This window comes from Salmo trutta, chromosome 24 (assembly GCF_901001165.1).
Source record: "Salmo trutta chromosome 24, fSalTru1.1, whole genome shotgun sequence".
Taxonomy (NCBI): domain Eukaryota; kingdom Metazoa; phylum Chordata; class Actinopteri; order Salmoniformes; family Salmonidae; genus Salmo; species Salmo trutta.
Genome location: NC_042980.1, coordinates 36,473,999 through 36,501,073, shown reverse-complemented (window position 1 = coordinate 36,501,073; position 27,075 = coordinate 36,473,999). Strand labels below are relative to the sequence as shown.

General features: G+C 42.3%; 1 protein-coding gene and 1 long non-coding RNA gene across 2 annotated transcripts; both read right to left on the bottom strand.

Annotated features, from left to right (window-relative positions):
- Window positions 1-1,508: 1,508 nt before the first annotated feature.
- Window positions 1,509-12,655, bottom strand: LOC115161223 (uncharacterized). Its single transcript, XR_003869212.1, has 3 exons — window positions 12,474-12,655; window positions 12,219-12,308; window positions 1,509-2,615 (listed from the first exon to the last, which is right to left on the bottom strand). It is a non-coding gene; the product is annotated as an uncharacterized LOC115161223 (long non-coding RNA).
- Window positions 12,656-12,948: 293 nt separating this feature from the next.
- On the bottom strand, window positions 12,949-17,722 carry LOC115161222 (renin receptor-like). Its single transcript, XM_029712025.1, has 9 exons — window positions 17,594-17,722; window positions 16,304-16,434; window positions 15,646-15,774; window positions 15,432-15,527; window positions 15,049-15,186; window positions 14,893-14,946; window positions 14,649-14,798; window positions 14,337-14,456; window positions 12,949-13,983 (listed from the first exon to the last, which is right to left on the bottom strand). Exons 1-9 carry the CDS (start codon window positions 17,667-17,669, stop codon window positions 13,789-13,791), a joined length of 1,089 nt encoding a protein of 362 aa, XP_029567885.1. The 5' UTR covers window positions 17,670-17,722; the 3' UTR covers window positions 12,949-13,788.
- Window positions 17,723-27,075: the final 9,353 nt, after the last annotated feature.

Sequence of the window (27,075 nt, the reverse complement as noted above, 5' to 3'; positions counted from 1 at the left end):
GTGACACAGAGGAGAGCAGCCTACGTGACACAGAGGAGAGCAGCCTCGATTGAGTGACCTCTCTTCAAGCCTGACTGGTTAGGGTCATTTAAAAAACATACAATCCACCTGCAGTGAAGCTGCTCAACTGTCCAAGACCCCCCCAAAAATCTCATCCTCAATCCCCCCAACTTCACCCCCTCTGAGGAACCATCCCTGCCCAACCCAACCTAACAACTACCCTCCTGATGTGCCAACAACCAATAAAAAATACAAAAAATACTGAGAAAAAGAAAACAAAGGAAAAAACAACAAAACAACAATGTAACAACAAAACACATGAAAAACAATCAAATTAAAACAGCAAGGCCAATTGTGTGTGTTTGTGTGCATGTGTGGTAATATTTGTGTGTGTGTGAGCGCGTGTGAATGTGAGTGCATATGTTTATGATACGAATTCCAATTTGTTGTGGATAACGTTAACTAGGTGGCTAATGCTAAAGTTAGCTAGGCTAGGGGTTAGAGGGTAACGTTAGGGTTAAGGTTTGGCGTTAGGTTAAAGGCTTAGGGGTAAGCATAGCTAACATGTTAAATAGTTGCACAGTATCTAAAAAGTAGTTGCAAAGTTGCTAATTAGCTAAAATTGTCTGTGATGAGATTAGAACACGCAACTTTTGGTTGCTAGATGTTCACTTTATACAACACGACCAACCGCCATCCTTTAGTTTTTACCTTAAAGTAACCTGTCTTATACACTGAGCATACACAATATTAAAGATACTGTCACGTGTGCTCCCTCTCCGGCCTCTAGGTCACCAGTTTGCTCGTTATGGTGCACACCTGTCACCATCATCACGAGCACCTACGCATCGTCAGACTCACCAGGACTCCATCACCTTCCTGATTATCTTCCCTATATATGTCACTCCCTTTGGTTCCTTCTCCAGGCGTTATTGTTTCTGTTCGTGTTAAATCTGTGTGCTGTTCCTGTTTTATGTTGCATTTATTTATTAAAATACTCACTCCCTGAACTTGCTTCCCATCTCTCAGCGCACATTGTTACAGATACCTTCCTAATATTGAGTTGAAAAACCCAGCAGCATTGCAGTTCTTGACACAAACCGGCGTGCTTGGCCCCTACTACCATATCCTGTTCAAAGGCACTTCAATCTTTTGTCTTGCCCATTCACCCTCTGAATGGCACACATACACAATCCATGTCTCAAGGCTTAAAATCCTTCTTTAACTGGTCTCCATCTACACTGATTGAAGTGGATTTAACAAGTGACGTCAATAAGGGATCATAGCTTCACCTAGTCAGTCTGTCATGGAAAAAGCATACCAATTGTAACATTTGCTCTTACGTCTAGTCTGAGACCAAGCTGTAATTTCATGTTGCAGTTATGTAAGAAATGTTTGATTCATAGCACTTCTTGATCATTTTTAATGTTCATTATTGAGTATAATAGCTCATAATGGATATTCTGGGAAGATATGCCTACAACACAACAAAAGACAAGTCGACCAGATAGTTTTAAAGTGTTTATTGGGGAAGCTGCAGCAGGGGCATCAGAACAGCTCAGTCCCTGGTTGGAGGGGTTGGTGAGCAGGCCGTCACACGCTGCAGCCACAAGGGTCATCTGGTGTCAGAGGTTAAACAGAGCTCACTGGACCCAATATTGACCTGAGATCAGTGTATATGAAAATGTCATAACTTCACACAATCCTCACACTGACTTAGTGACTGGTGTGAGTGAAAGTTGGAATTACAGCAGGTATCTCAGCTTAGTATTTGGTCCACTGAGTATGGGCACACTGGACAGAGACTGGGACAGCAAGGGCATGACAACATATATGTTTTTCAGTTGGAGGGCTGTTAAGGAATATCTTCTATAGATCAGTAAATAATAACTTTTTACTTGGGTTGAGAAACCTCACTCCTACACAACGTAAATGAAATGGAATGACTTGTCATAACTTGGTTTCAAAACTAGTCATCATCCTGGTCATAGTGACAGTTTCTATGGGAACGCTTTGACTAAGGTCAGTAAGAGCGTGTTGGGCTATACAAAAAAAGTAATCAAAGTTGATTGGTCGCGTACTGATTTGCAGGTGCAGCGAAATGCTTATGTTTCTAGCTCCAACAATGCAGTTATATCTAGTAATACAATACATACATAATCCAACATTTGGAAAAAGAACAGGAAATGAAGACGTATCAGAATAATGTATGTGAATGTTGTTTATAGACAGTCCAGATCAGGGAAGTAGAATTTGCTGATTAATGTCCAAAAGTTTTTTTCCGGGTGTAAAGTAACAATACTAGAAATGTTCTGAGCAAATAAGGTAAGAAATAACAAACAAATCTAAATACTGCAAAGTTGGCGAGGAGCGAGAAACAGGGCGTCTGCCGACATACAGGTCTGTGAATGCATCCTTTTTCAAGACATGCTTAATAATAATTTATTGGTCCCAGCCAGTTATCCAGTGTGACCTTTAACCTCAGGATCCGCACTTCTGCACGGCTGTCTCGGTCGTCGGCGCCTGGCCGCCGATAGCGATACCATCATCAGGTTCAGGGGTCATTATGGCCGCCGGTGGATCGGAACCTGACGTCAACTGCTCCTTCTTAAAGCCTGAGGGGATAAAGAGAAGTAGTACACACACATTCTATGTAAAGGTTATGCAAAGGCCAGACAAGGTTTAGCAGACCAGCACCAAGATTTTAGTTATCAAAAGATGCAATTAATTAGCCTGCCTAATCGTAGTGACTGATAATGCTTTTTAAATCCTAGCCGTACATAGCTGGTTATCAAACAACAGCTCAAGAAGTATCCAATTGTCAAAACAGTTGCCGTCATGATTGACACAGGGTAAATGCTACAGCAGTCTTTTAAAGACATATGGAGTGACCTTAGAGTATAGAAGTTGCTACACAGATCTAACAAATGTTGTCCAACCAGGGATTAGAGATTAACCTTCTCAGCCTCTGCTTAAAATGTGGAGATGCAATAAACTAATTGAAATTAGAAGACTTAGCCTGCAAGCCATGGGATAACTCAGTCTCTGATAAGGGAACCTATTAGCAGCCTGCCCACTGGGCAAAAACTGGTTGAATCAACATTGTTCCACTTCATAAAAAAAATGTATAATAATGTGATGATGTTGAATCAACGTGAAAAACTGATTGGATTTGCAAAAATGGAATTTAGTCTTTTTCACCCAACTTTTAACATAAATCCAATGCCATGGTGAAATGTTTTGTTGATTTCACATTGGTTGACAACAGAAACAGAGGTTGAACCGTCTGTGCTACATATCAGTGTAATGTATCAATGGCCGATATCGCCCTATTAAATATATACATGCAGTAAAGAGGGTAATGAAACGCAGGGCTCTATTCAATGTGGATTGATGAACTACAGATTGCGTGATAGAGATGTAAAGGTCATTTCTGATTGAGCTGACATATGCAGCAAATTGAAAAGAGCCTGCAAACTGTGGGGGGAAACACAAGGACGTGGTTATTGGCGGCCATTCAAAAACAAAATTGGTTCTAACAAAGTGGTATTTATAAAATCCGTCATGATTTATGTGTTCTAACAGGCCCACAATGTGGTTATTAAAATCAAATATGGATATATTTTGTTGTTTATGCTGCATAATGTTGGGGTTTAACTTGAAATATACTTTTTCCTGTCACTATATAATAACATATTGATTAAGTTGCATGTATGATAAGGCAGGCCAGCTGAAGGGCAACAGTCTCTGATAAGGCAGGCCAGCTGAAGGGCAACAGTCTCTGATAAGGCAGGCCAGCTGAAGGGCAACAGTCTCTGATAAGGCAGGCCAGCTGAAGGGCAACAGTCTCTGATAAGGCAGGCCAGCTGAAGGGCAACAGTCTCTGATAAGGCAGGCCAGCTGAAGGACAACAGTCTCTGATAAGGCAGGCCAGCTGAAGGACAACAGTCTCTGATAAGGCAGGCCAGCTGCAGAACTAGGGGGCAGCGAGGATGTGTTGGCTGTCTAGATATGTAAGGAGTTGACTGCGCCTAGTAGGAGGTTATAAACACATGTGCTTGTGTAATCATAACTAGGGCTGTTACGTTAACCATATTTCCGCCACACCGGTGATCACGAGTCATGATGACAGTCAAATTCCACGTGACCATTTAGTCATGGTAATTAGGCTTCTCCAAGCTCTGATGCTGCTGATGATCATTAGTAGTCCTCCAAAATTGTTAACTGCCTGGTACTCAGCACTCTACTCGCTCTAATCACTCTGACATCAATCCAAATCTAATCAAAAATCTAATCAAACACTTCATGAGAGCCCATGAGCTCATGTTGTGTAATATTTCTATAGGCTATGTAATTCCGCAAGAAAACAGAGTGATGACCTCTATTAAAAAGAGGAGGATCCCGTCAGCTTTCTATAGACTAGGCCAACTATATTTATTTCTCAACTTTCCTAATATTAAGCACATTGCATCTCTTTACAACAGGAGTATAGCCTACCTGGCTGGCATGAAATGAACAACGGGAAAAGCGTCCTTCATTTGCTATTTAAGTGCATAAGTGACATGTATTTTTTCCCCCTGCCCCTGTTTCGATACAGGTGCATGATAATGGTCCATTATAAATCAAATTTTACACATATATTATTTAGTATATGTAAAGACAAGATTAAACCAAGAATAGTCTGATGGGTGACAATATTAGCCTATAACTTGTGAATTATATATTATAACTTGTGAATGATGCCCAGCTTAAGGCAAGAAACAGTGCATGCCTTGTTTTTGTGACTTTTTGTAATCATAGTCACACACTTCATGTAGTCCAGCCCATAGGCCTATATGTTTTCATAAGGTTTTTATCACAACTAAAGTGGCCAAATAACTTTAAATGAAGCACATTAATCCACTTTACAACGGATGTAGAGCCTAACTGGCATAAAATATCCAGCACGTGAGTTTCAAGTTTGGGGAACACAATTTTCAAATGCACCTTTATAATAAAAGGATTACCTGTATAAATCACATTTGCGGTCACATTTGAGAATGGTGTTCTCCTGCTAATGGAACGTTCACGCTTATACCCTACTGCCGTGTGCGCATTGCTGCGCTTCTAATGTGAAGAAATATCCTAACAGTTTATCAACGTTTTAAGATAAATATTTGGATCGGTTGCGTCAGGCTCATTGCTTAAAACAGGTTTTTTGATGCTAGTGTTTTTTTGATGCTAGTAGCAGTTGTGTCCACGGTGTGTCCGTCTTGTAGCCTGTGAGAAAGACCAGATCACGTGACAAAAAGTCATGTGAGTGAGAGGTGCTTCAGCACGCAGCCAGAAGGAGGGAATGATAATTATTATATTCAGCCCAAGGGTCCAACCTCCCTTGGGAATGGATGTTTTTAGGGGGCATTACGGCCACACAAAGAGGATGTAGCCGGGAAATTGCTTGTCAAATTGTGAATGAGAGACTGATGAAGTGTGTGAAGCCTACACAAAAAAACAAATAATAACGTATTACATCTTTCATTGTAAATACAATAAATGTGTAAATACAATTTAAAAAGTATATATATTTAACTTGCTCCAAAATAAAGTTACAGAGTCACACTAATTTTTATAATAGTTTCCCCTTCTTTATAACAGAAAAGGCATATGTCCTCTAAATCCATGAATTTAGACAACAAGTTACTGCAAGGGTATACTTTCTGCAAGATTTTAAAGTGAATTTATTTTACTTAATTTGATATACAAAATATGTGAGGGAGCAATCAAGCTAGCTTCCATTCAATTTCAGTAACATATGCATTCCAGAAGAATTTCCCTCAAGGAGAGATCTTGTTCTTGGAGTTAAAAAGTTATCTTAAGAATGTATTATTACATTTGTTGTCCAGCAGGGGGAAACCTAAAAGAAGTTGTGCATCTATCTTGACATGTTCTCCAAAACACAAATGACATTTAATTAATTGAGTAAGTCCTGAAGGTATTGCTTTGCATATAGAATAAAATTCTTTATAATGTATTGGGAAGTTATATTTTTCTAAGAACTTTCTATAAGAGAGTATATTTCCTTCTTTATCAAATAAATCAATTAATTCATATTTCTATGGCATTGTTTGGTAATGCCAGTATACTTAACTATGGTATTGTTAGGTGGTACCATTGTTCTAATCTGTGCCAGAGATAGTTAGCTCTGTGGCATTGTTTGGTAATTCCAGTGTTCTTAAAGCTGCAATATGCAACTTTTGGGTGACCAAATTCACATATAAATGTGAGTTATAGATCTGTCATTCACATAGTAGTAATTCAATTTTAAACTGATTATGGCAGCAGGCAGATTATGCAATAGAGTAAGGTGTTTACATGACTATCTTAAAATCAAAGAAGACATACAGAAGAAGACGGAAGTTTAAATAAACAAGTTTTAATGACTCCAACCTAAGTGTTTCAACCACTCAACAAATTTCTTGTTAACAAACTATAGTTTTGGCAAGTCGGTTACGATATCTACTTTGCGCATGACACAAGTCATTTTTCCTTCCAACAATTGTTTACAGACAGATTATTTCAATGTATCACAATTCCAGTGGGTCAGAAGTTTACATACACTAAGTTGACTGTGCCTTTAAAAAGCTTGGAAAATTCAGAAAATTATGTCATGGTTTTAGAAGCTTCTGATAGGCTAATTGACATAATTTGAGTCAATTGGAGGTGTACCTGTGGATGTATTTCAAGGCCTACTTTCAAACTCAGTGCCTCTTCGCTTGACATCATGGGAAAATCAAAAGAAATCAGCCAAGACCTCAGAAAAAAAAATGTGTAGAACTCCACAAGTCATGTTCATCCTTGGGAGCAATTTCCAATCACCTGAAGGTACCACGTTCATCTGTACAAACATTAGTACGCATGTATAAACACCATGGGACGACGCAGCCGTCATACCGCTCAGGAAGGAGACGCGTTCTGTTACCTAGAGATGATCGTACTTTGGTGCAAAAAGTGCAAATCAATCCCAGAACAACAGCAAAGGACCTTGTGAAGATGCTGGAGGAAACAGGTACAAAAGTATCTATATCCACAGTAAAACGAGTCCTATATCAACATAACCTGAAAGGCTGCTCAGCAAGGAAGAAGCCACTGCTCCAAAACCGTCATAAAAAAGCCAGACTACGGTTTGCAACTGCACATGAGGACAAAGATCGTACTTTTTGGAGAAATGTCCTCTGGTCTGATGAAACAAAAATAGAACTGTTTGGCCATAATGACCATTGTTATGTTTCGAGGAAAAAGGGGGAGGCTTGCAAGCCGAAGAACACCATCCCAACCGTGAAGCACAGGGGTGGCAGCATCATGTCGTGGGGGTGCTTTGCTGCAGGAGGGACTGGTGCACTTCACAAAATAGATGGCACCATGAGGAATGAAAATGATATGGATATATTGAAGCAACATCTGAAGACATAAGTTAAAGCTTGGTCGCAAATGGGTCTTCCAAATGGACAATGACCCCAAGCATACTTCCAAAGTTGTGGCAAAATGGCTTAAGGACAACAAAGTCAAGGTATTGGAGTGGCCATCACAAAGCCCTGACCTCAATCCTATAGAACATTTGTGGGCTGAACTGAAAAAGTGTGTGCGAGCAAGGAGGCCTACAAACCTGACTGTTACACCAGCTCTGTTAGGAGGAATGGGCCAAAATTCTCCCAACTTATTGTGGGAAGCTTGTGGAAGGTTACCCAAAACGTTTGACCCAAGTTAAACAATTTAAAGGCAATGCTGCCAAATACTAATTGAGTGTATGTAAACTTCTGACCCACTGGGAATGTGATGAAAGAAATAAAAGCTGAATTAAATCATTCTCTCCTATTATTCAGACATTTCACATTCTTAAAACAAAGTGGTGATCCTAACTGATTTAAGACAGGGAATTTTTACTAGGATTAAATGTCAGGAATTGTGAAAAACTGAGTTTAAAATGTATTTGGCTAAGGTCTATGTAAACTTTGACTTGAACTGTACACCTGGTTTTCTGAACAATCTTTTGAATTATTAGGACATGTAAACATCTTAATCGGCGCTCTGAACTCAGAATCAAATATGCTTCCCAAAAATAACATGGTCACTGTGGTAGAATGTTTATTTTGATTGGCGATTTTCTGCATTCATCAGGGTGCCACCAAACTTTAGATGTGTCCATGTAAACAGATTTATTTGGGGAAATCATTATTTTTGCAAAGCATGTAAACTTTAATCGAACTATGATATTAATCTGACTATCCACAATAACCAGATTGTGTGCATGTAACCGTACTCATTGAAAGCAAGTATAAGAAGGGGATCTTTATTAAATGTGTCACTCAGTCTGACACCAAGTTTATAATAAACACGTTTTCTAATTCAGAGTGATATGACATATATGAAGTAATATGACATATGATGTAATATGACATATAATCCCGCCTAAAAAAAATCCACACGTTATCCTGTTTGGGATAGGGGGCAGTATTTTCACGTTCGAATGAAAAGCGTGCCCAGAGTAAACTGCCTGCTACTCAGGCCCAGAAGCTAATATATGCATATTATTAGTAGATTTGGATAGAAAACACTGAAGTTTCTAAAACTGTTTGAATGATGTCTGTGAGTAAAACAGAACTCATATTGCAGGCAAAAACCTGAGAATGATTTCCCACTTCCTGGTTGGATCTGAGGTTTGTAGTTTTTCAAGTGATTGCCTATCCAATATACAGTGTCTGTAAGGTCAGATTGCACTTCCTAAGGCTTCCACTAGATGTCAACAGTCTTTAGAAAGTTGTTTCAGGCTTCTACTGTGAAGTGGGAGAGAATAAGAGCTGTTTGAACCAGGTGTCTGGCAGAATGCCATGTGCTAAGTCACGCGTGGCCATGAGAGCGAGCTACGTTCCTTTTCATTTCTAAAGACAAAGGAATTGTCCGGTTGGAATATTATTGAAGATTTATGATAAAAACATCCTAAAGATTGATTCTATACATCGTTTGACATGTTTCTACGAACTGTAATAGAACTTTTGACTTTTTGTCTGGACTTGTGAATTTCGATTGGTGAACTAAACGCGCTAACAAAAAGGAGGTTTTTGGACATAAAGATGAACTTTATCGAACAAAACAAACATTTATTGTGGAACTGGGATTCCTGGGAGTGCATTCTGATGAAGATCAAAGGTAAGTGAATATTTATAACGCCATTTCTGACTTTTACTGACTCCACAACATAGCGGGTATCTGTATGGCTTGTTTTGGTGGCTGAGCGCTGTACTCAGATTATTGCATGGTGTGCTTTTTCCGTAAAGCTTTTTTGAAATCTGACACAGCGGTTGCATTAAGGAGAAGTATCTTTAATTCTATGCGTAACACTTGTATCTTTTATCAAAGTTTATGATGAGTATTTCTGTAAATTGATGTTGCTCTCTGCAAATTCGGCAGCTGTTTGAGGCACAACATTACTGAACATAACGCACCAATGTAAACTGAGATTTTTGGATATAAATATGAACTTTATCGAACAAAACATACATGTATTGTGTAACATGAAGCCCTATGAGTGCCATCTGATTAAGATCATCAAAGGTTAGTGATTAATTTTCTCTCCATTTCTGCTTTTTGTGACTCCTCTCTTTGGCTGGAAAATGGCGGTATGTTTTTCTGTGACTAGGCGCTGACCTAACATAATCATATGGTGTGCTTTCGCTGTAAAGCCTATTTTGAAATCGGACACGATGGCTAGATTAACAAGAAGTTAAGCTTTCATTTGGTGTATTGCACTTGTGAATATATGAAAGTTAAATATACTGCTCAAAAAAATAAAGGGAACACTTAAACAACACAATGTAACTCCAAGTCAATCACACTTCTGTGAAATCAAACTGTCCACTTAGGAAGCAACACTGATTGACAATAAATTTCACATGCTGTTGTGCAAATGGAATAGACAACAGGTGGAAATTATAGGCAATAAGCAAGACACCCCCAATAAAGGAGTGGTTCTGCAGGTGGAGACCACAGACCACTTCTCAGTTCCTATGCTTCCTGGCTGATGTTTTGGTCACTTTTGAATGCTGGCAGTGCTTTCACTCTAGTGGTAGCATGAGGCGGAGTCTACAACCCACACAAGTGGCTCAGGTAGTGCAGCTCATCCAGGATGGCACATCAATGCGAGCTGTGGCAAGAAGGTTTGCTGTGTCTGTCAATGTAGTGTCCAGAGCATGGAGACGTGGAGGAGGCCGTAGGAGGGCAACAACCCAGCAGCAGGACCTCTACCTCCGCCTTTGTGCAAGGAGGAGCAGGAGAAGCACTGCCAGAGCCCTGCAAAATGACCTCCAGCAGGCCACAAATGTGCATGTGTCTGCTCAAACGGTCAGAAACAGACTCCATGAGGGTGGTATGAGGGCCCGACGTCCACAGGTGGGGGTTGTGCTTACAGCCCAACACCGTGCAGGACGTTTGGCATTTGCCAGATAACACCAAGATTGGCAAATTCGCCACTGGCGCCCTGTGCTCTTCACAGATGAAAGCAGGTTCACACTGAGCACGTGACAGACGTGACAGAGTCTGGAGACGCCGTGGAGAACGTTCTGCTGCCTGCAACATCCTCCAGCATGACCGGTTTGGCGGTGGGTCAGTCATGGTGTGGGGTGGCATTTCTTACGGGGGCCGCACAGCCCTCCATGTGCTCGCCAGAGGTAGCCTGACTGCCATTAGGTACCGAGATGAGATCCTCAGACCCCTTGTGAGACCATATGCTGGTGCGGTTGGCCCTGGGTTCCTCCTAATGCAAGACAATGCTAGACCTCATGTGGCTGGAGTGTGTCAGCAGTTCCTGCAAGAGGAAGGCATTGATGCTATGGACTGGCCTGCCCGTTCCACAGACCTGAATCCAATTGAGCACATCTGGGACATCATGTCTCGCTCCATCCACCAACGCCACGTTGCACCACAGACTGTCCAAGAGTTGGCGGATGCTTTAGTCCAGGTCTGGGAGGAGATCCCTCAGGAGACCATCCGCCACCTCATCAGGAGCATGCCCAGGCATTGTAGGGAGGTCAGACGTCCACAGGTGGGGGTTGTGTTTACAGCCCAACACCGTGGAGGCCACACACACTACTGAGCCTCATTTTGACTTGTTTTAAGGACATTACATCAAAGTTGGATCAGCCTGTAGTGTGGTTTTCCACTTTAATTTTGAGTGTGACTCCAAATCCAGACCTCCATGAATTGATAAATTGGATTTCCATTGATTATTTGTGTGATTTTGTTGTCAGCACATTCAACTACGTAAACAAAAAAAGTATTTCATAAGATTATTTATTTCATTCAGATCTAGGATGTGTTGTTTAAGTGTTCCCTTTATTTTTTTGAGCAGTGTATTTCAAATTTAAAAAAATGAATTTCACGCTCTGCCATTTCACCGGATATTGTGGAACTCCTAGCCATAACAGGTTATTTGTATACTTCCTGTTCTTAAGTTGTGTTTTTGCATCCTCCTTTCGGTTTTGTACACCAGCTGAAAATACATTTTTGGTTATGGAAAATATATTTCACAGTGGTTTAGAATGGTATAATGATTCTCTAAACTATCATTTTTGTTTTATCACAAACTGAAAGGCGAACAATTAGAATTTTAGAAAACAGGAAAAGGTGGAGCGGTTTTTAGACAGCGCATATTTGGGTGCGTTCGTAAATTCACTCTAGCCATCTTCTCCAATTGTAGAGCACTCTCGTCTGTGTGCCAGAGCGCAAAATAACTGATGAATTTACGAACACCCATTGAATATGACCGGTGTCAAACGTCGGCAAAAAAAAAGTTATTCAATTGTTGTCAGCAGCACAGCTACTCACTAACGCACCAGATAACACAACAGCCTAACCAGCTCTGTCATGGTGAGTAAAATGGTCAGTGAGGTGTTCTGTCATTTGTGTCTGGAAGTAGCTGACAAGCTAGCCAAGTTTAGCCAGTTAACGTGGGTGCTTGACTGCCGTTGCCTGGTCAGAATGCTCGGATGAACCCTTCTAGACCAGAGCGTTCAGTGAGCGCTCTGAATTTACGAACAACCCAAAGTGCAGTCTGACACACTGGAGGTAATTTACGAACGCACCCTTTACTACGGCATTGTTAGGTAACGCAAGTATTCTTACATAGAATTGTAAATAAGTTGGTAACAATCAGCATTTTTGCATATCTATGGAATTACTGTTCTTACCAATAACACCACATGGTGTGAAGATGGGCTTCTCCTCTTGCTCTCCCTCAGCAATGTGGGCCCGAATCTTCCTCACCGTCCAGATGCTGGCTGAAATATGGAGAGAATAAGACAGATAATATATCCCTGCAGGTTATTAGCAAAACATTATTGAAATGACACCTCACAAGATATCATTGTCATAGATGTGTAGCCTATGTAACATGACTTCATATGTTACTTTGTAACAACTAGAATGAAGAGATCGGCGCGCACCTTTGATCAGCAGTCAGACCATGGCGCGAGAGTCTTCTTCTTTCTCCTCAGAAAAGGGATGTTTTTGTCGCCAGATAGAGGGATGTCTTGCTGCTTGAACGATGTCTTTTAGTAGTACAGTCGATCTGCTGTTACCAAACCAGTTACACAGAAGCACACCCAGTTACGTATTGCGGATAACCTTAGAGGTGGAGTTTCAGGAACTCGTCTCTCTATTGGAGCAGATAGCTACACGGCTTCACTGATTGGCTACTTCTATATAGCGCACTAGTTACGTCTGACCTAGTCTCGTGATCTGCTTATGTATTGGATAAGTGAATTGAGGAGTATTTTTGGTGATGGTAAACATGTCATATCACTCTGAATTAGAAAACGTGTTTATTATAAACATTTGTGCCAATGTATCACTGGTTTCTGTAGACTATAGTGGTTTAATAAACATGTTAATTCAATTTGCTGATTGAAGTACACAAACTTAAGATTTTAAATCATTTATTGCCCATATTTTACATAATATTTTCCTGTTTCATGTCGTCACACAACTGCAAAATTCATGCAACATGCCAATGAATATTACAGTCCTTCTCACCATACCAATACAGCAGTTTAGTCAAGATATTTTCTAACTTCAATATATACACATTTCACTTTAACTTAAGTATCGTATCTCAAAAAATACAATAATTTACATCACACACACAACATATAATTCTCAGTCTTTTAGGGCATTACAATAATATTTTTTTCTTTTTACCATAAAAAATAAAACAGGATATTTGCAATCACCATGGAAGTAGGACAACTACTGTGGACACATAAGAAATGTGAAGTGTGGGATAGAAGGTACAGGACTTGGCTTCAGACACAGCTCTAGTGTTACAATTCAGCATTAAACTGTATACTCAACCTTCGCAGTACTTTCTCAAAAGGAGCTAACCAGTGACATTACAGTGAACTGCAACTCACATACATGTCATACATATTGGATTAAACTATTACCTTCACCTGAACAACTGCTATTCTGATGTCTACTCCTCAGTCCACAATCAACCCCTATCACCTTGTGTATATCTGAGTTTGGATATGAATACGCTATTTGGTTTATAATTAGTTCGACCATGGCTTATATACCAAGCTGGGTGGAACTATTTTCACCATATTGCTTATACCTATCCAACTATCTCAGATCTAAACAAGTACCTAGAGAGTAGGGGCTAAGACTCCATTCAGCTCCACATCTTTATTTTTCACACAAAACAATAAACTTCCACTAGGAGAGGGCTAATTGGAGGCCTGGAGTGTTGCTGGGCGGACCTCAGTCCAACCTGATCTTCTGATTGGTCATCCTGTAGATGATGCTGTCATATCCTGGGTCCATGTTCCACAGATTGTATGAGATGACAATGACAGCCAGGGCAAGGATGATCATCAGCCACAGCACGATGTTGAAGATCACTGCATAATTAAAGTTGTACTTATAGGCCAGGTTATAGGGACTGCCAGGGTTACTCTGTGGGATGAGGAGGGAAAGGAGGAAAGAGAGGATTTCAGTAGTTGCAAATCTCATCTATGAAGTATAGAATTCCAGGCATCTAAAAATGCTCATGGTTTGATACATAAATATATACACAATAGAGGAGGCTGTTGGGAGGAGCTATAGGAGGACAAGTTCATTGTAATGGCTGGAATGGAATAAATGGAACAATATCAAAAATATAGAAAACACATTTGACTCCATTCCAGCCATTACAATGAGACATCCTCCTATAGCTCCTCCCACCAGCCTCCACTGATACATAGATATGTACATAAAACATAAAAACAGAAGATCTGGGCAGATGAAGCTAATATAAACAAACATACAATCTGTTTGGACTCCAGGATGGAGCGGGACTTCCTGGTCAATGGTGCCTCAAAGCTCTTCACCGTGACAACCTCGACCACCGCACTGTCACCATAGAGACCAAAGACGTCCTCACCAAACTACAGCACAGGAGAGAGAGAGCAAGAGATGACAAACAGGTGGTCACGTATATCCATTAAAAACCCAGAAACACTACTCGTGCCACTGCCACTAACCATTTTATTTGATATATAGATGCCCCAGGAAGACCCCCCCCCCCCAAACTCTGCCACCGCTGCTGAAAGAAATCCTAGGGGAAACACTGTGCTTACCTTCTGTAGGACGTTGGCCAGGATGGCGGTGGCGTCTCGATACTGAGGGGAGTCCTGTCCGTAGCGACGGCCCAGCTCCTCCAGGCCAGACAGCTCCAGGGAGTACAGGTCAGGGGAGTGATCCTGGGCCAGGTGCCGGTGTCTCTGCAGCTACATGAGGGTGAGGGGGTTAGCCACAACAGACGACCAGCGTTGAAATGATCTAGTTCCCCATGTGCCCAACAAACAACATATTCAGTCTTACCAGGGCAGTGATGTCATGTAGAACCTGGACCTCCGACAGGAAGAGCAGATCAGCCTATAAGAAGAGAGGAAGAAGGTCAGAGTTCAGAGATCAACCAACCCTTATTCATTTTAACTGAGGGACGCAGATAGAACCAGCACTAGTTATGCATGTTACCTCAGCGTTGCGGTTGAGGGAGTTAAGTGGCAGGGAGGCCAGCACGGAGCCATCCTGGGAGAGACGAGAACGGATCTGCTGCAGGGTCACAGGCAGGTCCTCAAACACCGCGTTGGCCTTCCCCAGCATGTACAGCCTCTGTAGACACACACACATATAATAATAATAATGGCGCCGGAGGGGATGGCTGACGTTTCACGGGCTCCTAAGCAACTGCATTGTTGGTTAAGGGCTTGTAAATCAGCATTTCACAGTAAGGTCTACACCTGTTGTATTCGGCGCACGTGACAAATACATTTTTATTTGATAACATTACTATCCCCCTGCACATACAAACCCTCTGTATAAAGAAACCTTTACACGTGTGCTGGTCCATACAGTACCTCCTCACTAGGGGCCAGCTGGAGGACCACAGGAGTGTCGTCAGCAAAGAGAGAATGAACCGTCTCAGCCACACTGTCCAGGGTGAAGGGTACCGGCTGGAGGAGAGAGGGAACAAGGGAGGAGTTATTAATAACAGAGCCTTGGTGAAGAATCTCATTCTAATTAAAACGCTGCTGCTGCTCAACCATCACCCCGATGGGGAGCCTCACTCACGTTCTCCAAGGGGTAGGAGGCCACATTCTGGGGCAGGGCCAGGCTGTCCACCCCCCTCACCACCACCAGCACATTGGCCCTGGGACGCTGGAACAACTGACCTGCCCGGAGGCCTGGCCAGGAGAGATCCTACAAACACAGATGTTAGAGTATCATGGAAAATACCAGAGGCTTGCGCACCTGTTCAAACATAGGATATGCGCCTGTGTGGGTCTTCACGGGTCCGAGTGGACCCGATATACCTGAGACCTAATCCCAAAATTCAAACTTGTCCCTCCGGTCCGGGTCAGGTACTGTTTGATTGTCATCGGTTCTATGCAACTACAGCTGATAGACCAGAGTGGACCTGACCACAGCTCTGCATAGCCTATAGCATATTTATTTTATGTGAATAAGGGTAATTTATTGACTTATAGAAGGCCTGGTCAATATAATATAAAGACCTATTTGTTAAGCAGAAGAGCAACTTGGCTGATAAACAATGTTGGGGTCGATACTGGTCTAGGTCAAGTTGTCCTTCGGTCTGATTGTTCTAGGGTCTGTTTGAGTCTCCATTGTATTTTTTTCAATGATCGGGTCCATTCGGGTCAGGTCTGATTGTCCTCGGGTCCTGGTCCAAATTGTTGGACCCGTGAAGACCTCTAAAGTGTATGTGTACCTCCTGGACAGAGAAACCCATAGTCAGAGCCACCATATCTGGAATCTTCTCCCCTGAGATTGGCCAGTCTCCCTTTTGGAAGGACACATACCCAGGGGCCTGCAATATGGTGAGGCTGTCCCCCTGAACGCCTGAGGGAAAACAGAAGGAATTGGTTTGGTTCAAATAATATTGTCTATAAACAACTTCTACTTATCAAAGCTAACTACTGTTTGGAGTTCAATACGGTGTAGGTGGAGGGGACACATACCTAGGTCTACATCATAGTGTAAAGACCCTGGATTTATAAACGCGAATATCGAATCTGCCGCGCAGCATACTTTTGCGGCACAGTCGATAGCGCGCTGGACTTCGGGCTAGAAGGTCGAGGGTTCGAGACCTGCTTCATTACAATATGACTATGGAGCTTCATCTAGGTGGGTTCTGACAGTATGGTGTTGCCATTTGCTCCCACTTGACTGTTAATTACAAACTGTGAAAGACACCCATTTCATGAATGGGAATGCCAGGCTACAGTAGCTAGTTAATAATCCGGAGTCTCGTGACTGGGAAAGCAGAAGGATTTTTGAGGAAGTTAAGCCAATATGGTGTGTATTCATTAGTCGGATGCCGATGCAAAACGTTTTGCAATGGTGACTCTAGGAACCAAACGGAAGCAAACAGAACGAAACGTGGAGGGACTTACCTGAGTTTTTCCAATATAAACTCTCGTTATCGTTCAAAACGTCTTCCGTTTGGAGTAAACGTTTTGCAATACACCAAACGTTTAGCAACGCAATCCGACTAATGAATGCTGTATGTCACATGATACAGCTGGCTAGCGGAGTCGCTCCCCTGTGAGTCTGGTTAACAAGACAGCTTACAATGAACCACAGCCATATGACTAGATATTGTTGTGTAAAACTGCGGGAAATGGCTCATCATGTTAGCTGATGTTTGTCGTTCCAGTTCGGTGGTGGTTGCTGTCAAGTTAGCTTACTAGCAAGCTAGGGAAATTAGCCCAACTGAAAAGCAGTATTTCATCGTTATAACATATTTATAAGGGAAAGACACGGCTTGCAACAAATTGCCAACAATATTTATATCAACACGATTGGAAGTGTTCTTTAAAGTCATGTCTGTAGCTAACTTACGTTAGCTAACTAAAGCTGTTAGTGCCTCTTAGCTAACGTTACCGTTTTCATTAATGCAAAGGACTCGTTAACGTTTATAGTATCTGCATGAGATCATTTCCATGAAAAGATCTAGATCAGTAGCTAAATAATCAGATATAAGATTTCCATGTTTTACCTGCCGTAAAAACCGAGCAGAAGATAAACGCTACGCTGAATAAAGTCTCCATCCGTCGGCGATTTTCCAGCAACATAATTCCCCTTGCTCTAACGTAGTTCAGATGACTCGCTTGTCACGAATATCTTCTTCGTGTGGCTTTCCGGAAGAATAGACGCTGTGTTGTGTTTTGCTGCCTGTCGCAGGTCAGAGTGCGGATTGCACATTTTGGTCACAAACATCAAGAAAAAGTGGAATGGCAAAGTCTTAAATTGCACCACTATCTAACCCTGCACCTATACACTACCCACTACTTTGGCCCAAAATGGTCCTACACCATCTTCCTATAGCCCTTCAGCACTTAAATCTCTCACCCCCAAATATTTCCCTGCTGCTGCAACTACCACGTATATCTTCTGTGATTTTCGCTCCAACAGCACAGTGCATTTGATCACCATGGCTATAAATGCAAGAAATCAGCGGTCTAAGGCGCTGCATCTCAGTGCTAGAGGCATCACTACAGACACCCTGGTTCAAATCCAGGCTGAATCACAACCGGCCGTGATTGGGAGTCCCATAGGGATGCGCACAATTGTCCCAGTGTCGTCCGGGTTTGGCCGGTGTAGGCCATCATTGTAAATAAGAATTGGTTCTTAACTGACTTACCTAGTTAAATAAAGATTAAATAAATAAAATACTAAAATTCATCCTCTTTGGACCTTTCTTTTCAGGCCTACTCACTGGGGGACTCACAGTCGAATCCCTCACCCTTGGGCTATCCTCTAGTCTCTTCATTGCCTCAGCATAGGAACATTTTTGCCCAACTCGAACTCTGGCAATCTCAACCTGTCGCTCTCTCACCTGTGCATGTTGACACACAGTGCTTTCTCTATTCCAACTGTACACTCCCTCTGACTATGCCCTCCTGCAACTTTCTCACATCTTGGGATCTCCCTTCTACACACTGCTGCAACATGTCCGAATCCTTGGCACCTAAAGCACTGTAGCGGGTTCGGAAACATAGGCCCTCATAGAATAGCAAATATAATCTAACCTGACCTTATCAGGTAGGAACTCTGTGTCAAAGCTCAACAATATAGATGGTATTCTCAGTCTTGCCATTATCACCGGGTCTACGTCTCACCAAACTGCGGTTGTCAGAATCACCAGGAATATTATTTTTAATTTGATCCACCTCGACACTGAACACTACCCCACTGATCAGCCCTTTGAGTGGCGCCCTGTTCCGGAGAGCAAAGCACGCCACAGGTTGAACCCCGAGCCGTGTGAAGCACCGCATCTTCTGGGCAGAGGATGTACAAAAAAATCTAAACAATTCCACTTCTCTAAACATTCCTAGTTTGTTTTTTACCCAGCTTGACAAAACGTATGGGTCGGCCAAAAAGCAGGAATCCACTCTTTCAAAAAATCTTCTTCGGGAACATTCACAGGGCAAATGTTGGAAGTCTCAACCACACCTGTCGCCGCAGTTAGGCCCATTTCATCCTGGTCTGGCTCAACCTCAGCGCACTCACCACTGGCGACTGACCCCATTTCAATATTCTCAAGAGAGCAAGAAGACCTAAAAATAAGATTACTTGGTTTGTATTCAGGAGACAAAGGTATGTACTCAGGAGTTGAAGGTCTGAATTTAGCACCATTCTTACACTTTTGCATCATTGTACCTATTGTCACGAAGATGGTAGGAATGCATTATGGGCATAAATTGGTCTTTCAGAAAACCAGAAACATTGATTGATTTCTGAAAAAAAAAAAAAATATTGTATAGCTATTGAAATATGTAGTTAATTGTTTCCATCCTTTGACATGTTCAGCTAAGGGAAATCAATACCGGAAGGAGGGATTTTTCAATAAACTGTTGAACAAAACATCATCGTTCATGTCCTCTTCACCTGTAATATCAAGTACATCCACTGGGTGGGGGTATATGATCATAAATTAACCTACCAGGGTCCATTTAGGGCTTACTCAAACGAAGCAATTTCAAGGATTTGTGAATGTTAAGGGAAAATTGTGGAAGTCAGTAAATGTTTATTTAATTTTAAGGTCAGCTTCAGGGGAGGATTGGTCCTCTGGCAACTCTGGCAAATGCCAGTTGGGCTAGACCATTTTTTTGTTGGATGGGCTGGTCAAAATTGACACACACAAAAGATATATTTTTAATAAAAAATAAAATAATGAAAAAGGTGGGCCTGTAAATATTTAATTAGTAAGATGTTTGTGCAATTTCTCTGTTATTCTAATCTATAATGAGCCTTTGGCTGATCAGTGGGCAACGGCCTGCCCCCCTACCAAGATTGGCCGGCCTGGGTTTCTGATAGGCTGAGCTGAGGTTACTCAAACTCACATTTAACGTCAAAAGCGGCATCAGCAAAGAGACCTGCTCCGACTCTGTCATCAGTTAGATCATGGATTGTAAAAAACAGAAAGTGTGCCTATTAACGTAGAAAGAGCACATTATACATTGTAACCTCACTCAAAACGTCCTATTTTTGGGCGGCTAAAGCCATGATTTGGTCAAAAAGTGAAGTGTATTATTCTTATGATTCCTGTATTGAAAGTATCTGCCCCTGCCAGGGCACAACATTTCAAAATGCAATTGTGGGAAAAACACAATTTTGGAAGATTTGTCCCCTTGTCCCTGTCAAAGAGAACAGGGTCTCAGCTTTCATTTACATTACATTTACATTTAAGTCATTTAGCAGACGCTCTTATCCAGAGCGACTTTCTGAAGGTATAATTTGAATTTCTCAATATCCAGCTCAATAGCTACTATTTTACAACCAAGATATTTGATATGGCTTTGAGATATGGAGCGTGAAATGTGCAATGGCTGTTGCGAGGATAAGACTATAGGTCACGTGGTAGTAGCCTACAACTGCAACATTTTTAAAGGACATTACATTTACTGTTGGATGAATACATCCACTGCTACTAGCAGTGGGTATTATATTTAGAGTTAGTGATCTAGTTCATGTGTTTTGACATGGACCACCAACACCAGGTAAAGAGGGCGCAACACTTCCATTACTTCCTAAGACGGCTGAAGGAATTCGGCATGCCACCCAAAGTCCTCTCTAGTAATACTACCACTGCACCATAGAGACCGTCTTGACCGGTTGCATCCCAGCCTGGTACGCGAGTTGCTCCATCCACGACCGGAAGCTGGTGGTGAAGACAGCCCAATCCATCACTGGGGACGTGTTCCCACCTTCCAGGACATCTACTTGAAATGGTGCCTGAGGAAGTTACGTAGCATCAAAGGACCCCACACATCCCAGCCATGAGATGTTCTCTCCCGTACTGTTGGGCAGACAGTATCAGAGCATGAGGTCTGATACCAACAGGCTCAGAGACAGTTTATATTTATATTTATTTTATTTTTATTTAGCCTTTAACTAGGCAAGTCAGTTAAGAACAAATTCTTATTTACAATGACGGCCTACTAGAAGGCAAAAGGCCTCCTGCGGGGCTGGGATTAAAAATATAAATAAATTAAATTAAAAAATAGGACAAAACACGCATCACGACAAGAGAGACAACACTACATAAAGAGAAACCTAAGACAACATAGCATGGCAGCAACACATGACAAGACAGCATGGTAGCAATACAACATGACAACACATGGTAGCAACACAACATGGCAGCAACACAACATGGTAGCAGCACAAAACAGGGTACAAACATTATTGGGCACAGACAACAGCACAAATGGCAAGAAGGTAGAGACAACAATACATCACACAAAGCAGCCACAACTGTCAGTAAGTGTCCATGAATGAGTCTTTGAATGAAGAGATTGAGATAAAACTGTCCAGTTTGAGTGTTTGTTGCGGCTCGTTCCAGTCGCTAGCTGCAGTGAACAGCACACAGGCGCTCACTCACACATTTCACAACTGCTGATACCAGAATCGTATTTACAATGGCTGATACTGCACAATTTAAATACTTGCCCCCCAATTCCCCCCTTCCCTGATACACGTGTAAATATTGTACTATAAATTGTGCCTTCCTGTATTATACTTATGCTAAAACGTTTATTGTATTCTACTGAGCCATTAACTTTATGTTCGTATTCTTATCTTTTCTTATTGTTGTTGTTGCGTTGTCGAGAAGGAAGTTGCAAGTAAGTGTTTAGTTGGACGGTGTATTCCATGTGCATCCTGCACATACAACTAATAAAACATAAAACTTCCCCAAATTAATTAGCCTATGATATTAGTTAGTGCACAAAAATATCCATGTAATTAATCTCTATTGAACAACAAGATCAGGATATTCTGGAGTCCTATTTTGACAGTAAAATAGCAACTATCAACTAATTGTCAACCCAAACTTCATGACAATCACTGGATTAGGTTGCCCACCAAAATACCTTGAATCATCCATTCCTGCTTGGACGTGTTAGATGAAACAACTTGTTTCTTAAATAGCTCAGTAGTCTATTTATGATACTTCTTAATAAAACACTATGAATTACTTTATCAGATGATTACTCATCGACCAAATCAAGGGCTGGTGCCACCCACTGTAAAAGTTAGTGGTACCAGTAACACCAGGGGAAAAGTCCGGTAACAGTAATTAATACTTAGGGTAGGTGTTGATTCAGGGGAACACATATGACAGGCACTAATTTGCAATATAGCCAAAGTTGTTAGCTTGGTTTTAATAACATAAGGCTTAACACAGACAGACTGGGTGAGTGTGTTGACGAGATGGTGTGCTTGCAGTGAAGTGGGCTGGTGTGGATAAAATTACAGGGCAGAATCCTTGTCCCAGTCTGCCCCTGGTCAGCTTTATCACATTTGATGTCAAATGATTTACTTTCTTTGCATATCTGACACCACCACAAGAGCAGTAAATCAAAACAAAACAAATCAAGTCAAATGTTATTGGTCACATACACATGGTTAGCAGATGTTAATGTGAGTGTAGCGAAATGCTTCTAGTTCCGACAATGCAGTAATATCTAACAAGTAATCTAACAATTCCACAACAACTACCTTATACATACAAATGTAAAGGGATGAATAAGAATATGTACATATAAATAAACTCAGCAAAAAAAGAAACTGTCTCGCTGTCAACTGTGTTTATTTTCAGCAAACTTAACATGTGTAAATATTTGCATGAATATAAGATAAAACAACTGAGACATAAACAGACATGTGACAAACAGACATGGAATAATGTGTCCCTGAACAAAGGGGGTCAAAATCAAAAGTAACTGTCGGTATCTGGTGTGGCCACCAGCTGCATTAAGTTATGGATAGGGGTTCCGCTAGCGGAACGTTTTCACAACATCCGGTGAAATTGCATAGCGCGAAATTCCCAACAAATTATTAGAAATATTTTCTACATTCACAAGTGCAATACACCAAATTAAAGCTTAACTTCTTATTCATCTAGCCACCATGTCAGATTTTAAAAAGGCTTTACGGCGAAAGCAAACCATGCAATTATCTGAGGACAGCGCCCAGCATACCAACACATGAAAATCAGATTTCAACCCGCCAGGCACGACACAAAACTCAGAAATAACGATATAATCCATGCCTTACCTTTGAAGAACTTCTTCTGTTGGCACTCCAATATGTCCCATAAACATCACAAATAGTCCTTTTGTAAGATTAATTCCTTCGTTATATCTCCAAAAGGTCAATTTTTTTGGCGCGTTTGATTCAGAAAAACACCTGTTCCAACTCGCCTAGCATGACTACAAAATATCTAATAATTTACCTGTAAACGCTGTTCAAACATTTCAAACAACTTTCCTAATCCAACTTTAGGTATTTTAAAACGTAAATAATCGATAAAATTTAAGACGGGATAAACTGTGTTCAATACTGGATAAAAACAACGTGAAGCGCATGACCTGGAGCGCGCATCAAAACATTAGAGAGCACTAGGCTGGACCCTCGTTCTGAACTGCCGTACTTCTTCATTTCTCTAAAGAAAAACATCAACCAATTTCTAAAGACTGTTGACACCTAGTGGAAGCGATAGGAACTGCAACCAAGTGCCACAGAAATCTAGGTTCCTATAGAAATCAATTGAAAACAGAGTCACATCAAAAAAACATTTTCCTGGATGGATTGTCCTCAGTGTTTTGCCTGCCAAATAAGTTCTGTTATACTCACAGACATTATTTTAACAGTTTTAGAAACTTTAGAGTGTTTTCTATCCGAATCGACCAATTATATGCATATCCTAGCTTCTGGGCCTGAGTACTTTGGGCACGCTTTTCATCCAAAATTCTGAATGCTGCCCCCTATCCCAAAAAGGTTATGTACTGCAGTGCATCTCCTCCTCATGGACTGCACCAGATTTGCCAGTTCTTGCTGTGAGATGTTACACCACTCTTCCACCAAGGCACCTGCAAGTTCCCAGACATTTCTTGGGGGAATGGCCCTAGCCCTCACCCTCCGATCCAACAGGTCCAAGACGTACTCAATGGGATTGAGATCCGGGCTCTTCGATGGCCATGGCAGAACACTGACAATCCTGTCTTACAGGAAATCACCCACAGAATGAGCAGTATGGCTGGTGGCATTATCCTGCTGGAGGGTCATGTCAGGATGAGCCTGCAGGAAGGGTACCACATGAGGGAGGATGATGTCTTCCCTGTAACGCACAGCATTGAGATGGCCTGCAATGACAACAAGCTCTGTCCGATCATGCTGTGACACACCGCCCCAGACCACCTCCAAATCGATCCCGCTCCAGAGTACAGGCCTCGGTGTAACGGACCCTCACCCCTGGTGAGACAAAACTGCAACTCGTCAGTGAAGAGCACTTTTTGCCAGTCCTGTCTGGTCAAGCGACGGTGGGTTTGTGCCCATAGGCGACGTTGTTGCCTGTGATGTCTGGTGAGGACCTGCCTTACAACAGGCCTACAAGCCCTCAGTCCAGCCTCTCTCAGCCTATTGCGGACAGTCTGAGCACTGACGGAGGGATTGTGCATTCCTGGTGTAACTCAGGCAGTTGTTGTTGCCATCCTGTACCTGTCCCGCAGGTGTGATGTTCGGATGTACCAATCCTGTGCAGGTGTTGTTACATGTGGTGTGCCACTGCGAGGATGATCAGCTGTCTGTCCTGTCTCCCTGTAGCGCTGTTTTAGGCGTCTCACAGTACGGACATTGCAATTTTTTGCTCTGGCCACATCTGCACTCCTCATGCCTCCTTGTAGCATGCGTAATGCACATTCAAGTGGATGAGCAGGAACCCTGGGCATCTTTCTTTTGGTGTTTTTCAGAGTCAGTAGAAAGGCCTCTTTAGTGTCCTAAGTTTTCATAACTTTAATTGCCTACCGTCTGTAAACTGTTAGTGTCTTAACAACCGTTCCATATGTGCATGTTCATTAATTGTTTATGGTTCATTGAACAAGCATCGGAGGAAACAGTGTTTAAACCCTTTACAATGAAGATCTGTGAAGTTATTTGGATTTTTACGAATTATCTTTGAAAGAACGGGTCCTAAAAAAGGGACGTTTCTTTTTTTGCTGAGTTTATATGGATGAGCGATGGCCGTGCGGCATAGGCAAGATGCAGTAGATGGCATAGAATACAGTATATACATATGAGATGAATAATATAGGATATGTAAACATTATTACAGTGGCTTTATTTAATGGCCTTGAGACAGAAGCTGTTTTTCAGTCTCTCGGTCCCAGATTTGATGCAGCGGTACTGGCTCAGGTGGTTATTGTCCTTGATGATCTTTTTGGCCTTCCTGTGACATCAGGTGGTGTAGGTGTCCTGGAGGGCAGGTAGTTTGCCCCCGGTGATGCGTTGTGCAGACTGCACTACCCTCTGGAGAGCCTTGCGGTTGAGGGCGGTGCAGTTGCCGTACCAGGCGGTGACACAACCCGGATGCTCTTGATTGTGCATCTGTAAAAGTTTGTTAATGTTTTAGATGACAAGCCAAATTTCATCAGCCTCCTGTTGCGCCTTCACCACGCTGTCTGTGTAGGGGGACCATTTCAGTTTGTCCGTGATGTGTATGCCGAGGAACTTAAACTTTCCACCTTCTCCACTACTGTCCCGTCGATGTGGATAGGGGGGTGCTCCCTCTGCTGTTTCCTGAAGTCCACGATCATCTCCTTTGTTTTGTTGACATTGAGTGAGATGTTATTTTCCTGACACCACACTCCGAGGGCCCTCACCTCCTCCCTGTAGGCCGTCTCGTCGTCGTTGGTAATCAGGCCTACCACAGTGGTGTCGTCTGCAAACTTGATGATTGAGTTGGAAGCGTGCATGGCTATGCAGTCATGGGTGAACAGGGAGTACAGGAGAGGGCTGAGAACACACCCTTGTGGGGCCCCAGTGTTGAGGATCAGTGGGGTGGAGATGTTGTTTCCTATCTTCACCACCTGGGGGCGGCCCGTCAGAAAGTCCAGGACCCAGTTACACAGGGCGGGGTTGAGACCCAGGGTCTCGAGCTTAATGACGAGTATGGAGGGTACTATGGTGTTAAATGCTGAGCTGCAGTCAATGAACAGCATTCTTACATAGGTATTCCTCTTGTCCAGATGGGATAGGGCAGTGTGCAGTGTGATGGCGATTGCGTCGTCAGTGGACCTATTGGGGTGGTAAGCAAATTGGAGTGGGTCTAGGGTATCAGGTAGGGTGGAGGTGATATGAACCTTGACTAGTCTCTCAAAGCCGTTCATGATGACAGAAGTGAGTGCAATGGGGCGATAGTCATTTAGTTCAGTTACCTTAGCTTTCTTGGGAACAGGAACAATGGTGGCTATCTTGAAGCATGGGAGGACAACAGACTGGGATAGGGATTGATTGAATATGTCCGTAAACACACCAGCCAGCTGGTCCTGTGAATGCTCTGAGGACACGGCTAGGGATGTCGTCTGGGCCGACAGCCTTGCGAGGGTTAACACGTTTAAATGTTTTACTCACATTGGCCACGGAGAAAGAGAGCCCACAGTCTTTGGTAGCGGGCCGTGTCAGTGGCACTGTATTGTCCTCAAAGCGAGCAAATAAGTTGTTTAATTTGTCTGGGAGCAAGACGTCAATGTCCGCGATGGGGCTGGTTTTCTTTTTTGTAATCCGTGATTGACAGTAGACCCTGCCACATGCGTCTCGTGTTTGAGCCGTTTAATTGCGACTCTACTTTGTCTCTATACTGACGCTTTTCTTGTTTTATTGACTTGCGGAGGGAATAGCTACACTGTTTGTATTCGTACATGTTTCCAGTCTTCTTGTCATGATTAAAAGCGGTGGTTCGCGCTTTCAGTTTTGCGCAAATGCTGCCATCAATCCACGGTTTCTGGTTAGGAAAGATTTTAATTGTCTCCGATGCACTTGCTAATAAACTCACTCACCGAATCAGCATATACATCAACGTTATTGTCTGAGGCTATCCAGAACATATCCCAGTCCACGCGATCGAAGCAATCCGATTGGTCAGACGAGCATTGTGTAGACCTGAGCACGGGCGTTTCCTGTTTTAGTTTATGTCTA